The sequence below is a fragment of the Schistocerca americana genome, chromosome 2 (genome assembly GCF_021461395.2).
Source record: "Schistocerca americana isolate TAMUIC-IGC-003095 chromosome 2, iqSchAmer2.1, whole genome shotgun sequence".
NCBI lineage: Eukaryota > Metazoa > Arthropoda > Insecta > Orthoptera > Acrididae > Schistocerca > Schistocerca americana.
Genome location: NC_060120.1, coordinates 132,183,350 through 132,197,862, shown reverse-complemented (window position 1 = coordinate 132,197,862; position 14,513 = coordinate 132,183,350). Strand labels below are relative to the sequence as shown.

Genomic DNA, 14,513 nt, shown 5'->3' with positions numbered 1-14,513 from the left:
GACAAAATTTCAAGACTACCTATTGCAAATATCTATACTTTAAAAGGACAATTTATTCTAAACTGGGTTTGCAGATGGCTAGGGACCAGAAAACATAGCATATATTTTTGACAAAAATTCGTCTCTATTTTTTGCAAAATTCTATTTTTGTCAAATTCACATGTTTTCTTTCTTTGTAAATGATTAGATGCACAAATTTAAAAGGTTGTCACTCTAGATGAGTGGAAGACAAACAAATTACTAGTTCTTTGAAAATGTTAAAAAAAGTGCTGATTGGGAACTTTTTGCTGGAATGTGTGCATTTGCAAAAACTTCAACACCTATTTCTTCCAAAATGGCCTTTCTTTTCTTCCTTTGGCTGCATTTCAGCTTTCGAAAATGATTGTTCTGTTGAAAAGCAGCAGCATTTTCCCTCCATTTAAGTGACTGCGTCTCCGATATAAGGTGTTACTGAGCATTATTTGTCTTTTCCCACCGTATTTGAAGATTAAAAAGCCTGCAGACTACTAATTTCAACCTTTAATGGGCATTCATAGCCCTATGACACATGCTTCACAACGCTACAGACAGAACTGATGTGGCACTTAGCATACAAGTAGGACGGAACATATGGCAACTAGATTTTAACGTTAGGGGAAGAATTTCGGCACCGTTGAAAAATGTCACAGTTTGTTTTCCAGTCGTTATAGTACAGACAGCTAGCGTTATAGGCTACAGTTGCAAGTGGCCACAAGAGTAAACAGACTAGAATTTTGACAAGCACAGAGGAAGATGCAGTGCAGGGAAACAAACCCCACCTCCATTTTGCTGGGGAGCAGCCCAGAGAGGAACTGACACACTGTCACAGGAATCACCAATCTCTTCTGGTGTTGTAAGTCATAAATGAAATCCTTGACGGACCAGGACTAGTCACTTCTCTTATTTCAAAAGAAGAAAAGAAAACAACGAGCAACACACAACACAAAGCATTCTGGGATAGGTGCCGTGCAACTGCTTGTTGAAGTTAGCAGAGTATTGTTAACAACACAGTTACGACCCGACTTCTAGCCGTATTCTATGCACTGCAGAACAAAACATCCACTACCTAATTTACTACGTTAAAACTGACCATATTACACAATCTTTTGAGCTTTAGCTAACAAACATCTGTGTTTCCTTCTTATAAAATGCTAGGTCTCATGGTTAAGTACTAAGTTGCATCATGTGACATGTAACTTAAACAGACCATTCAATCATCCAAATTGGCATGGCACTATAGCATTGAGCACACTGATACATCATTGCATTCATACACTTTATTTTGCAAGTAGGTTCTGGCACATATTATCTTTCCAAATTGTGCTTCGCCAGATGATGTACGATGCCAGTAAATGCTTACATTTTCAATATTGTACGCAGATAATAAAGCAGTTTCAAACTATCTCTGATAAATAGCTCATCTAGATACAATTTGCTATGAAACCATGTATTAAGTAATTTCACATCTCCGCATTTTGAGGCAGAACTCGCATGTATTTCGCATTTATCACAAAATGCGATTTTTTCCGGTCCCTACGTGTAACATACAAGTTGGTTCTATGATGAATCACAGCTGTTTATTCAGTGAAAAAAATACTCACTTGAACAGAACTGTAAACTCAAGGAGTTAATGCAGTAAACATCTGGGCCTAAAGTTTGGATACAATTTAATATCATGTCCTACGACCAATAATCTTAACACAAATGTAATTATAGAGGAAGTATCAGCAAGCAGAAGCGAAAAAAATTACTCTCTAAATAACTGACATTTTTGTATATAAAACACTTATATATGGATAACCCACAAAAAATACATGTTTTCATGATCTTGAACGATACTCACTTAGGAGATTGCTTTTTTCCCTCTGGACACTTCAGGCGTCTTGTGGAATCAGCTTCAGAAAATGATTTCAAATGGCTCCTAAAGGCACATAGAAAGTTCAGATTACTCATAAAATATGTTTAAATGGGTTCAAATTAGCATATTCATGCCTACAACAAGCAGACTGTTACATCTTGAAGGACAGTAAGGTAATATTACAAATACACAACTAAAGTCCTAATACTACTAATCAACAGCAGTAATAAGACCCTATAGTTCTCCACACCTATTCTATGACTTAATTAATAAAAACTGTAACAATTTAACCCTATTCCCCATCAAACAGTATGATCTACCAAATAATTTATATTACAGTTTCCATCTGAGATACCAGTTTCACTATAAATTCAATATAAAATGTATTAGGTGGGTCAAATAAAACTGACTCAGGAAATATTTACAAGACTGACATGGTGTTTAAACACTTTCCAGAGAGTTAACAATTTTTATTTGCTACAGAGCTGGTTTTATGCCATTTTGCCACTAACTTTTGCATTACAGGCTTTGCTGGAGGTATCGCCAAAACACTTCCATATTACTCTGTTTGTGCAAAAAATCCCACACACGTTTTCCAAGAATTGTGCTTTGCATAACACTTTACAAGGAACACTTGTCATTTTATTGTTAGGACTTTTCTGTGCAGTTTTCTACTAGTCAGTATGCAGATCTGCTCCTCTCACTCACTCAAATGTAATGATACAGTGAAGCACTCGTGGCAGAGCATGGAGGAGGTGTGCAGCACTGTCACATGACGGTAACCAATGGGGGTATCAAAATCACTGTTTTCATATTTTTCTGTGGTGGGCAGTTCTTTTCATTAATAAGGATCAGTTCTGCCTCAGTCTTATAAATAGCATCTGGGCCAGTTTTATTTTGACTAAAGTTGATTTGCAACTCCCCTAACACTAGCACTTCAATTTCTGTAATTTTTACACCTTATGATGATCAGCTGTCTTTATACTCATTTTGATATTGCAGAGCCCAGTTTGTCAGACAGGGTATAAGTGTTTTGACAGCAGGTATTTTCCAGCTCATACAGTACATTTTACTTAATCTGTAACTTCTTTGAGTCATGCCACATCTTCCATGTTTCATACCCATTGCTATATGTTTCCCACCAGATAAAGAGGTAATCATGTCTTAAAAGGTCATCTGCCTTACTGTAGCTATGTTACAGAATGCTAAGCAAGATTTGAATGACAAACCAGAGCTGACCCCCTTGTAAACTGTGTGAATTGATTATTTCCTTTTGCAAAAGATTTTAATTGGATTGAAATTAATGATCAGCTAATGGCATCAACTGTATGTGCAATATTCTAATTTTATGCGCAAAAACAGTCACCCTTAAATAGCTCAGAACTGAAGCGAGATTGATGGTTCAAATTCAGTGGACAGTCTAAGATAAGTTTTGACAGTTTGAAAAAGCTGTGCTGCATTTGGAGTTTCCGTGCAATTAAAAAACACCTTTTTTATGGGAGGTTTTTGAAGCACATCACTTGTATACTTCAAACTTGTACGAAATCAGTTCAAACTTTTCACAAAGGTAGATAAATGGATAAAGTCAAAACGAATTCTTTTTATCCAATAATCTTTATCTGTTGTCGAGATATAATGGTTTAAAGTCAAGCTAAATGTAGCACATAAAATTCATCTTATGTGAATTGAATGCGTGAAAACCATTTAAAATGAATCAAATAAAATAAATAAAATATGGGTTACTACAACAACATTGAAAACTTGGTTTCAAAAATTCAGCTTTACTCATATTCTAGTGCAAAAAAATGCATTTGGAGTGTTTTTTAATGTGAATCATTTCTACATTTCAAACTTGTGCAAACTAGTTCAAATTTTGTAAGAAGGTAAACAAATACATGTAATTAATGGTCGTCCTGTTGTTTTCTGAAAGCTTTGTCCATTGTCCTGATATAAACAACAACATTCAAAAGAAAAGAAATAACTTATACTCAATCAGTCATTGTCCGAGTCAACGAAAATCTACATCAGTTGCCAAGCTAGGGTGATCTAATTGTACGGAAAAAAAGAGGGGGGCAAATATGTCCCGGGCAGAGTTTGGGATGTAAAAGAAGTTTTGGAATTAGTGGAGCTTCAGTACTTGGATAACAGTTCAGGAATACACAGCACCCAAAATCCCAGCAAGGGTAGTGATGTAAACAATCAGTGTGTTAGGCAACAGACTAGTGTTTCACTGCCCAGCTGTTTTTCACTCTGCAGATTGCCAAGCACAAAATATGCTTGCACATGAGCAGTGGTGTGTCAGTGACTTTGTTCAACAGAGGCCCATAAGAAATATCAGCCAAGCCCCAAGCTACATAAGTCATAGTCAACTCTTTCTTGTTACAGTGGACATTTGCAGCCTACCTGTCACATTTCATAACATGACAAAGACAGTTTTGTTCCCAGTTTTGTGCTCATGTGGAAGTGAAAATATTTTGGTATGGACTCCTTTGATCTGTTTGGCTTGCACATTCAAGACAATATTCTCTCTGTGAAACTCACTATGCCTAAAGACTGGGTAGGTGAACTTTGTGATGAATTTAGTGACTTTTCCAAAATGGCCTAGGCAAAGATAAAAATTTTGATTGATTGATTAATTGAGAAGGTTTATGGGACCAAATGGCAAGGTCATCAGTCTCGCAATTCTGAAGTTATTAACAGAAGAAAGAGCTTCGGCTAAAAATGAATGGGTCCAGTCAGGTGAGTCAAATTATATAATAATGAAGTTAAAACACACAGTAAAAGGCACAAAAGTGAGACCAAATTAAAAAACCTGAAAAAAGAGCATTCTTTCATGGGGGAGTGGTCATGGGGGACCAGACTGAGAAGACATGAAGAGAGGTCCCAACCACAACCACCTTGCCCTGGTCCAGGAGGAAAGCAAAACCTTATATCTGTAAATAAAAACCACTTTCACCGAGCAAACTGGGGACCAGTAAAACTGTCCGTGAATTGTCTGCTAGTATTAAAATTAAGGAATCTAGAAGCACGAAGGGCCAAAAGAAGGGGACATTCCACCAATACGTGGGATACGGTCACAGTCTGGCTCTACAACCACATTGTGGTTGGTTGGTTCATTACACAGAAGGAAACAACAGGTGAGCCTGATATAAGCAATGCATAAGTGGCATAAAACAGTAGACTCCTTCTGTCCTTCTGTGAGGAGCGGAAGGAAGCGTGCCACACTGCAATAGACTCCGTGATTGTACAGCATTTATTACTGTGAGCAGTAGTGCACCAGACGTCATTCCACTTTTGGGCAAAGAGAGATTTGACAGAGGTCCACATATACACAACTGGAATCATGGAAGGGAATGGGGTTTAAGTACCTGCTTCTCTAGCCAAATGGTCAGCCAGTTTATTCCCCATGATGCCCAAGACTTGGGACAGAGAGAAAGACAACTGAGCAGGCGGCACGGCCAAGGGCAGAGGTCATGGATAGCAAAGACCAAAGGGTGATGAGAGTAGCATCAGTTCGACAGCCTGCAGGCTACTCATGAAGTCGGTACAAATTAAAACATTGTGGAGAGAGGGCTGAGAAACAAAATGGAGGGTTCTATGAATGGCTAGGAGATCTACTGTGAATACACTACATGACCCCCACAATAAATGGTGTTCTACCAAAGTAGGAGACGTGAAAGCGTATCCCACCTTATCTATTGTCTTAGAAGCATCAGTTTTAATATGGTATTAACCTAGAACTATGCAAGGATGGCACGTACGAGACACTTGAAAACTATAGGGGCGATAGAACACCTTAGGACCCTGGAATGTCTTTAATCCATGGTTTAGGCGGTGTCCAAGAGAGGGGGGAAGTGGGGGTGGAAAGAAACACATGGGGCGCATTCCAGTGAATGGAGATGGAGATCCTGATAGAGGGAAGTGAGACGCATTCCAACAGGCAATCCCACCCATTGGTGGTTGTCAGGAGGGAGACATCTCTCAAACACAGGATGGTCAGGGACTTGGTGAATGGCGATTGCATAAGAAACCAGGAGTTGGCTGCGTCGTATTTGTAGAGGAGGAATTCCTGCTTCTGCGAAGAGACTGCCAATGGGACTAGTGCGAAAGGCACCAATAGCCAGACACACCTCACAATGGTGAACAGGGTCAAGTATCTGCAGAGTGGAAAGAGCTGCTAGCCATAAACCTGACTACCATAATCAGGTCTGGACAAGACTTGTGCACGGTAAAGATGGAGAAGAGAGTATGGTCTTCAGCCTAAGATGTATGGGCATGGAGGCGCAGAGCATTAAGCTTCCACAAGGATGTAATCTTTAGGTGGTGAATATGGGGCAGCCACGTCAGCTTTTTATTAAAAATGAGGTCCAAGAAATGGGACTGTGCTAAAACATCGAGAAGCAGGTCACCTAAATGAAGTTCTGGATTGGGGTATACAGTGGGTAGATGACAAAAATGCATAACCTACATATGGAGGGAGAAAACTGAAAGCCGTGGGAGAAGACCCACACAGAGGCCCATCGGATGGTACCTTGGAGCAGGCACTCAGCAGATGCTACGGGGGGAGAGCTGCACAAGACGCAAAAATTGTCGACATACAATGCCGGGGTAACCACAGGCCCAACAGAGGTTACAAACCCATTGATGGCTATGAAGAAGAGTGTGACACTTAACATAGAACCCTGTGAGATACCATTCTTCTGAATCCGACGAGTGCTGAGTAAAGTGCCAACTGGAACCCAGAAGGGCCGGTGAGATGAAAACTCGTGGACAAAAATCTGAAAGGGACCATGGAAGCCCCAGTCGCAGATGGTAATTAAAATGTGATGGCACCAAGCCATGCCACGTATGTTACGCACATCAAAGAAAACCGCAACAAGGTGCCGGCAGTTAGTAAAAGCCTATCGAATTGCTGTTTCTAATCTGAACACATTGTCAGTCGGAGATCGTCCTTCCCGGAAGCCACACTGATATGGGGACAAAAGGACTCGAGATTCAAGTATCCAACATAATCTGAAGCTAACCATCTCGAGCAGTTTAGAAAGTACATTCATCAGGCGAACTGGGCGGTAGCTGTTGAGAGACATTGGGTTTTATCGGGCTTAAAGACGGGGATAACTATACTATCTCAGCATTGTGACGGAAAAGCACCCATGAGCCAAATGCAGTTGAAGAGGAGATGTTGACTCTGGGGAATGTCAAAGTGTTGGAGCATCTGGTCGTGGATAAAATCCAGGCCTGGGGCTGTGTAACACCAAGAGGTAAGAGCCAGCAAGAATTCCCATTCAGTGAAGGGTTCATTATATGGTTCAGCATGGTGTGGGGTGAAACAGAGGGGAGTCTGCTCAACTCGGGGTTTTTGCTGGAGGAAGGTAGTAGGACAGGAAGAGGACGCTGAGGCCGTCACAAAGTGTATTGCAAGGTGTTCTGCAAGGACCAATGAATCAGTGCATAGAGCATCTTGGAGATTAAGACCCTGGACAGCTGACTGACGCTGGTGGCTCAGAAGACTACGGAGCTTGAACCAAACCTGTGATGAAAAGGCATATGTCCCCACTATTCCTTTTTACTCTGGTTAATAATGTAACAAGCCTTACCACTGAGACATTTAAAAGCAAGGACATGCTCTCAAATTTAAATAATATTGTCCTCAAGTACATCGCCCTTGTATAGACCCTCTGTATACTCCTTCCATCCTTCTGCTTCCCCTTCTTTGCTTATTACTGGGTTTCCATCTGAGCTCTTGATATTCATACAAGTGGTTCTCTTTTCTCCAAAGGTCTCTTTAATTTTCCTGTAGGCAGTATCTATCTTACCCCTAGTGAGATAAGCCTCTACATCCTTACATTTGTCCTCTAGCCATCCCTGCTTAGCCATTTTGCACTTCCTGTTGATCTCATTTTTGAGACGTTTGTAGTCCTTTTTGCCAGCTTCATTTACTGCATTTTTATATTTTCTCCTTTCATCAATTAAATTCAATATTTATTCTGTTAGCCAAGGATTCATACAAGGCCTCATCTTTTTATCTACTTGATCCTCTGCTGCCTTCGCTATTTCGTCTCTCAAAGCTACCCACTCTGCATCTACTGTATTTCTTTCCCTCATTCTTGTCGTTCTCTAATGCTCTCCCTGAAACTCCCTGCAACCTCTGGTTCTGTCAGTTTATCCACGTCCCATCTCCTTAAAATTCCCACCTTTTTGCAGTTTCTTCAGTTTTAATCTACAGTTCATAACCAACAGATTTTGGTCAGATTCCACATCTGCCCCTGGAAATGTCTTACAATTTAAAAGCTGGTTCCTAAATCTCTGCCTTACCATTACATGATTCTTGAACCAAGTGTTAGCTATGACAAAGTTATGCTCTGGAAAATTCTACCAGGTGGCTTCGTCTTTCATTCCTTACCCCCATTCTATGTTCACCTACTACATTTCCTTCTCTTCCTTTTATTACTATCGAATTCCAGTCACCTATGACTATTAAATTTTCGTCTCCCTTAACTATCTGAATAATTTCTTTTATCTCATCATACATTTCTTCAATCTCTTCATCATCTGCGGACCTAGTTGGCATATAAACTTGTACTACTGTGGTGGACAAGGGCTTCGTGTCAATCTTGGCCACAATAATGTGTGCACTGTGCTGTTTGTAGTAGCTTACCCGCATTCCTATTTTTTTATTGATTATTAAACCTACTCCTGCATCACCCCTATTTGATTTTGTATTTATAGCCCTGTAGTCACCTGACCAGAAGTCTTGTTCCTCCTGCCACTGAATTTCGCTAATTCCCACTATATCTAACTTTAACCTATCCATTTCCCTTTTTAAATTTTCTAACCCACCTGCCCGATTAAGGTATCCGACATTCCACGCTCTGATCTGCAGAACACCAGTTTTCTTTCTCCTGAGGAGTCCCCGCCCGGAGATCCGAATGGGGGACTATTTTACCACCAGAATATTTTACACAAGAGAACGAGATCATCATTTAACCATACAGTAAAGCTGCATGCTCTCGGGAAAAATTATGGCTGTAGTTTCCCCCTGCTTTCAGCCGTTCGCAGTAAAAGCACAGCAAGACCGTTTTGGTTAGTGTTACAAGACCAGAATCGTCAATCATCTGGACTGTTGCACCTGCAACTACTGAAAAGGCTGCTGCCCCTCTTCAGGAACCACACATTTGTCTGGCCTCTCAACAGATACCCCTCCGTTGTGGTTGCATCTACGGTACGGCTATCTGTATCGCTGAGGCATGCAAGCCTCCCCACCAACAGCAAGGTCCATGGTTCAAGGGGGGATGCCTTCTATAATTAATCAGAATGTTCAGTCTCATATACATCTGCAAAAATTCATGCAGGAGGGGAATGGAGATAAGATGGCAAGACACTAACACTGCCCTATTTGGTATAAATGGGTTGGTCAATTTCGAGACATTCATGCCGAAGGAAGTGATACGAAATATCCCAAAGAACTGATGTTTATCTACTAATTTAAGTGTGTGAGAATTCTGTGACAAAAACTCTGTACTACAGATTATTGGGGGGGGGGGGGGGGGGGGCATTTATGGGAGATGGAGGGTGGGTGGGGGGGAATGGTCCCTCTTGTGGAGACCTATGTTTGGAATAGGAGATTTGAATTTTAGTTAACACAAATGTTCACATTAAACAATGTTATTACCTCTCCAGTATACAGACAGCCCAGAGTGTTCCGCGTGTCTTAGAAGTTTGAAATATTAACAAAAACAGCAGCTGGCTCTCCTTCATAATGGCATATATGGTACACAAGTTGCAAATGAATGATTGGTTGGTTGGGGGTATAAAGGGACCAAACTACATCAATTCCTTTCTCCTCACGCAAACAAGGCTCAAGGTAAAACAACTACCGCAATTAGTCTGGGAAAGTAAAAGGGCATAAAAGGAATGGGGAACCACACCGAAAGAGAAAATGAAAGAAACAAACAAAAAGGGGGAAAATGTACACCACAAGCAAAAGTACAGGAAGTTATGCAAATGACAGAGCAGATGGTCTGGGCCGGCTGTTCACAAGAATAAGAAAGGATGAGCCAGCCACTCTGCAGCACACTAAAATGTCTAGCCTAAAAGTCAAGGAGAGATGAACACACATAGGGAAAAGATGAACACCATGGCAAACAAAGTGCAATGAAAAGGTGAAAACGAGTTAAAATTTAGAGAGGGTGGAGGCCTTGGAGAGAAGGCCAGACAAGCACCCTTTGATTGCATGATAAAAAACCCACGCTTCATGCGGAGCCAGCTAAGGACAACACTCCCCTGCGAGTGGCACCCATGTACGAGCACCATACATTCATTATCTCCTTGATAACATGTAGTTTATTTGGTGCACTAAAGGTGCACCAGTCAGTATCCCAAATCCCGAAAACTTTGCGGTGGAAGACCAATCACAAATCCGTCTCCAGCAGGCTAATCTCCACAGTTGGTTTACTGGTGGCCTGTTTAGGTAGGCAGTCAGCAAGTTCATTGTCCAGTATCTTGAAATGTCCTAGGGTCCAAATGAAGGCCACTGAATGTCCACTGTTCCTGAGGACATAAAGAGATCCCTGGGTAGCCATTACCAAAGGATATGATGTCGAGGGAAACACTGGTCGAGAGCTTGGAGGCTGTTTAAGAAGTCACTACAGATAACGAAGGACTCACCAGTGCAGGAGCGGATACGCTCAAGAACACAATAGATGGCCACTAACTCTGCAGTGAAAACACTAGAGCCATCCAACAAGGAGCACTGTTCAGTATGGCCAACATAAGTGTAAGCGAAGCCAACAGGACTGTCGACCACTGATCCATTTGTGTAGACTATTTCTGAACCCTCGAAAACGCCAAGAAGAAAGAGAAATTGCTGGCAGAGGGCCTATGTTGAAACAGAGCCTTTTGGGCCTTGTGGTACGTCCAGCCGAAGCTGTGGCTGAGGTACGGGTGTACGTAAGTGGACTCTCAGAAAAGATGGTAGAAGGGAAGCTTTGAGTTCTGTAAGAAGGGACCAGGCACAGACAGCGAGTGGATTCCCAGTTCTGGGCCACCATTGTGGGAGATGGATCGCCATGTTAGGAAAAAGGAGACATTAATTTGGATGACAAGACGAATTATGAATGTGGGTGGTATAATTTGCAAGCAGCAATTGCCACTGGAGCCGCAGTGGAGTAACACCAGCTCCACAAGGGGGCTGTTTACGGGTCTCATTCGGAAGGCTCCCATCGCGAGCCTAACTCCGCAGTGGTAGATAGGCCCAGCAGATGCAGTGTGAAGGTGATTCTGAACCATACACCAGGCTCCCAGTTAATAAAGGACTGCACGAGGGCTTTGTACAGCTGCAGCAGTGTAGGATAATCAGCACCCCAGTCAGTGTGGCTCAGGCATTGAATAATATTAAGATGCCACCAGCAAATGGCCTTAAGCTGACGAAGATGGGGAAGCCAAGTTAAGCGGACATCAAAGACCAGTCCTGAAAAGCAGTAAGCCTCCACTATATTTAGTAGTTGGTCATTGAGGTAAAGTTCTGGATGGGGGTGGACAGTACGACGACGACAGAAGTGCATGACTCAAGTCTTGGTGGCCGAAAACAAAGCTGTGAGTGAAGGCCCATGACTGTGCATTCCGTATAGTTCCCTGCAGCCACTGTTCAGCCACACCAACAGAAGAGGAGCAGAAGGAAATACAAAAATCGTCAGCATGTAGGAGAGAAGAGACTGACAACCCAACTACTAATGCTAGACCATCGACAGCAATTAAAAAGAGTGGGATCCTCAGGACACAGCCCTGCAGTACCCCATTCTCTTGTACATGGGGTGCACTGTGGGAAGCACCGACGAGAAATCTGAAAGTGCGGAGCGACAAAAAGTTCTGTATAAAAATCGGGAGCGGGCCCTGGAGACCGCACTCATGCAGAGTAGTGAGAATATGGTGTTACCAAGTGGTATCGTAAGCCTTCGTCAGTCGAAAAAGACGCCAATAAGGTGTTGTCGCCGGGAAAAGGCCGACTGAATGGCAGACTGCAGGTGGACCAAGTTGTCGATTGTCGAGCACCCTTGGTGAAAACCGCCCTGGGACAGAGCCATAAGGCCCTGTGACTCAAGGAGTCAACACAACCGCCGGCTCACCATACCTTCAAGCAGCTTGCACAGAATGGTGGTGAGGCTGATAGGATAATAGCTATCAACATCTAGTGGGTTCTTACCAGGCTTTAGCACTGGGATGATAATACTTTCCTGCCATTGCGATAGGAATTCAACATCACTCCAGATGCGGTTGGAAATGGCAAGGAACTGGCACTGGGAATCCGCTGACAGATGTTTGAGCATTTGGAAATGGATGTGGTCTGGGCCAGGGGCTCTGTCAGGACAGTCAGCAAGGGCACTGACAAATTCCCACTCACTGAAAGGAGCATTATGTGAATCAGGGTGGCGTGAAGCAAAAGAGAGGTGTTCTCATTCTACCTGGTGTTGGAGGAGACTAATGGTGGGGTGGTAATTCTCAGACGCAGAGATGTGAGCATAATGCTGAGCAAGACATTCTGCAATTATGTCTGGATCAGCAGATACAGCTTCATTTTTGGCTATTCCAGGTACACCTGCAGGGGACTCATAGCCATAAACTCGGCGGAACTTGGTCCAAACCTGGTGGGGACATAGCGTTCCCAACACTCTGCTTCCTTCATTTGACGAGGAGGCGAACCTGGACATGGAGCCATTTGAAGGCAGTAAGGTTCTCCAGGGAGGTGTGGCACTTATGACGGAGGGCCCACCTATGGTCTCTAATGGTCACAGCAATTTCTGGTAACCCCCACGCCACTGACTTCCGCAGGGCACAACCGGAGGAACAAGGGATTGCCAATTCAGCTGTGGTAATAATGGTATTAGTGATGGTGTGAATCACCTGGTCGATGGTGGCATGCAACAGAGATTCAACAATGGTAACGGAGGTGAAAGTGTCCCAGTCAGGCTTGGGAAGAGCCCGCATGGGCTAGCGTCGAGATGAGGGATGCTGGGGTAGGGACAGGAAGAGTGCAAAGTGGTCACTACCACACATGTCGTCATGTGCTCTCCAGTAGATAGATAGGAGAAGGCCAGGACTGCAGGCAGAGAGATGAATGGCTGAATATGTGCCATGTGCCACACTGGAATGCTGAAATGTGTGTAGGCACCTGCATTTAGAAGGCAAAGGTCAAATTGAGTTAGTTGATCCTCAACATCTTTGCCACAGCCAGTAACCTCAGATCCACCCCACCAAAGGTTATGAGCGTTAAAATCACCCAGAAGACGAAAAGGTGGGGAGAGTTGTCAGGTGAGTGCAGCCAATACATGGGATGGTGCATCACCATCTGGAAGGAGGTGGATGTTACAGATGGTAGTTTCCTGTGTTGTCTCACTCTGTCAGCCATGGCTTCTAAAGGTGTCTGAAGGGGCACAGGTTCGCTACAGACATAGGTAAGGACAAAGATGCAAACTCCATCTGATGGTCTGTCACAGGCAAGACAGTTTTTGCAGTAACCCCGATAGCTATGAAGGGTGGGGGTCTGTACTGCGGGAAACCAGCTTTCCTGAAGGACAAAGCAAAAAGCAGGTGTAACACTTAGAATAAACGACCGCAGTTCCCTTGGAAAATGACACTTTCTGTCATGTGGAAGGCATGAAGTGACCAAGGAGACAAATTAGGCCTCAGCATCATCTGCTGCCACCCGCTGAGTGTTGGCATCAAGTACCATTGCATCCGAAGCGTCAGCAAGACCTAGGTCCTCAGGGAATGCCAGGATCTCCACCTCGTGCTTGGACACAGAGCCGTGGGGGACTGGTGGGGCAGGGGCCACTGCAGGCTCCTGTTTCTTAGGAGACTTCTTCTTTGATGGTGAATAACCCTCTAGGGCTCAAATTGCATCTTGAATGAAATAACAATATAAGGTAAATGTTTCTTCTATACTTTACAAAAGTAACACAGTTAGAGCTCTTAACTATAACATACAAAATTAAAAAATGTTTCAAGAAATGTTTCTTCTTTTGATGCATACTCACACAGGGGACTGTTGTTTTTCCTCTGGAGCCTTCAAACACCTTGCAGGAGCAGCTTCTGCCAACGATTTCAGGTAACTTCTACAGGCAGAGAGAAAGTTGAAATTATATATATGACTTAAGCCATGATTATTTATAAGGGTCAGAAATGAAAGTTACCAAGCATTTTAGGACACAAGTATAATTTATAACACAATACAGACTGCATATCAATATTTAAGGTTTAAAATAAGGAAAAAGACTAAAAATCTTCCCAAAAAAACTAAAAATAGCTAACACACTGAGACTATTCAGTAAAAATCGGATCAATGGAAACTAGATCACAAAGTAACAATCTGTAACTGCATTATGAAAGTTAGTTATGGTAGTGCTGGCCCAATAAGCAAGACAGAGCACTGGACTAGTAAACATATAAACTTTTACTACTGTAGTGGTTGGTTGATTGGGGTTTAAGGGACCAAACGGCAAGGTCATCAGCCCCTTGTTTCAAATGTGGTCCATTCCAATAGTGTGACATCTCAGACAAGTCAGAACAACAAAAGGGAAAAGGCTAAAAAAATGTATAAGTGCAGTCATGACATCAATGGTAAAAACAAAATGAGGTAAGT

At 42.6% G+C, this 14,513-nt stretch overlaps 1 protein-coding gene across 1 annotated transcript in view; it reads right to left on the bottom strand.

Moving 5' to 3' along the window:
* The window catches only part of LOC124595494 (DNA polymerase alpha catalytic subunit), a 262,660-nt gene that overhangs the window by 229,091 nt on the left and 19,056 nt on the right, over positions 1 to 14,513 (bottom strand). Inside the window, exons 4-5 of the mRNA XM_047134258.1 lie at positions 13,909 to 13,986; positions 1,862 to 1,939 (exon numbers count right to left, since the gene is read on the bottom strand). Of these exons, the coding sequence (XP_046990214.1) occupies positions 1,862 to 1,939; positions 13,909 to 13,986 (156 nt within the window). The remainder of the gene's footprint in view (positions 1 to 1,861; positions 1,940 to 13,908; positions 13,987 to 14,513) is intronic.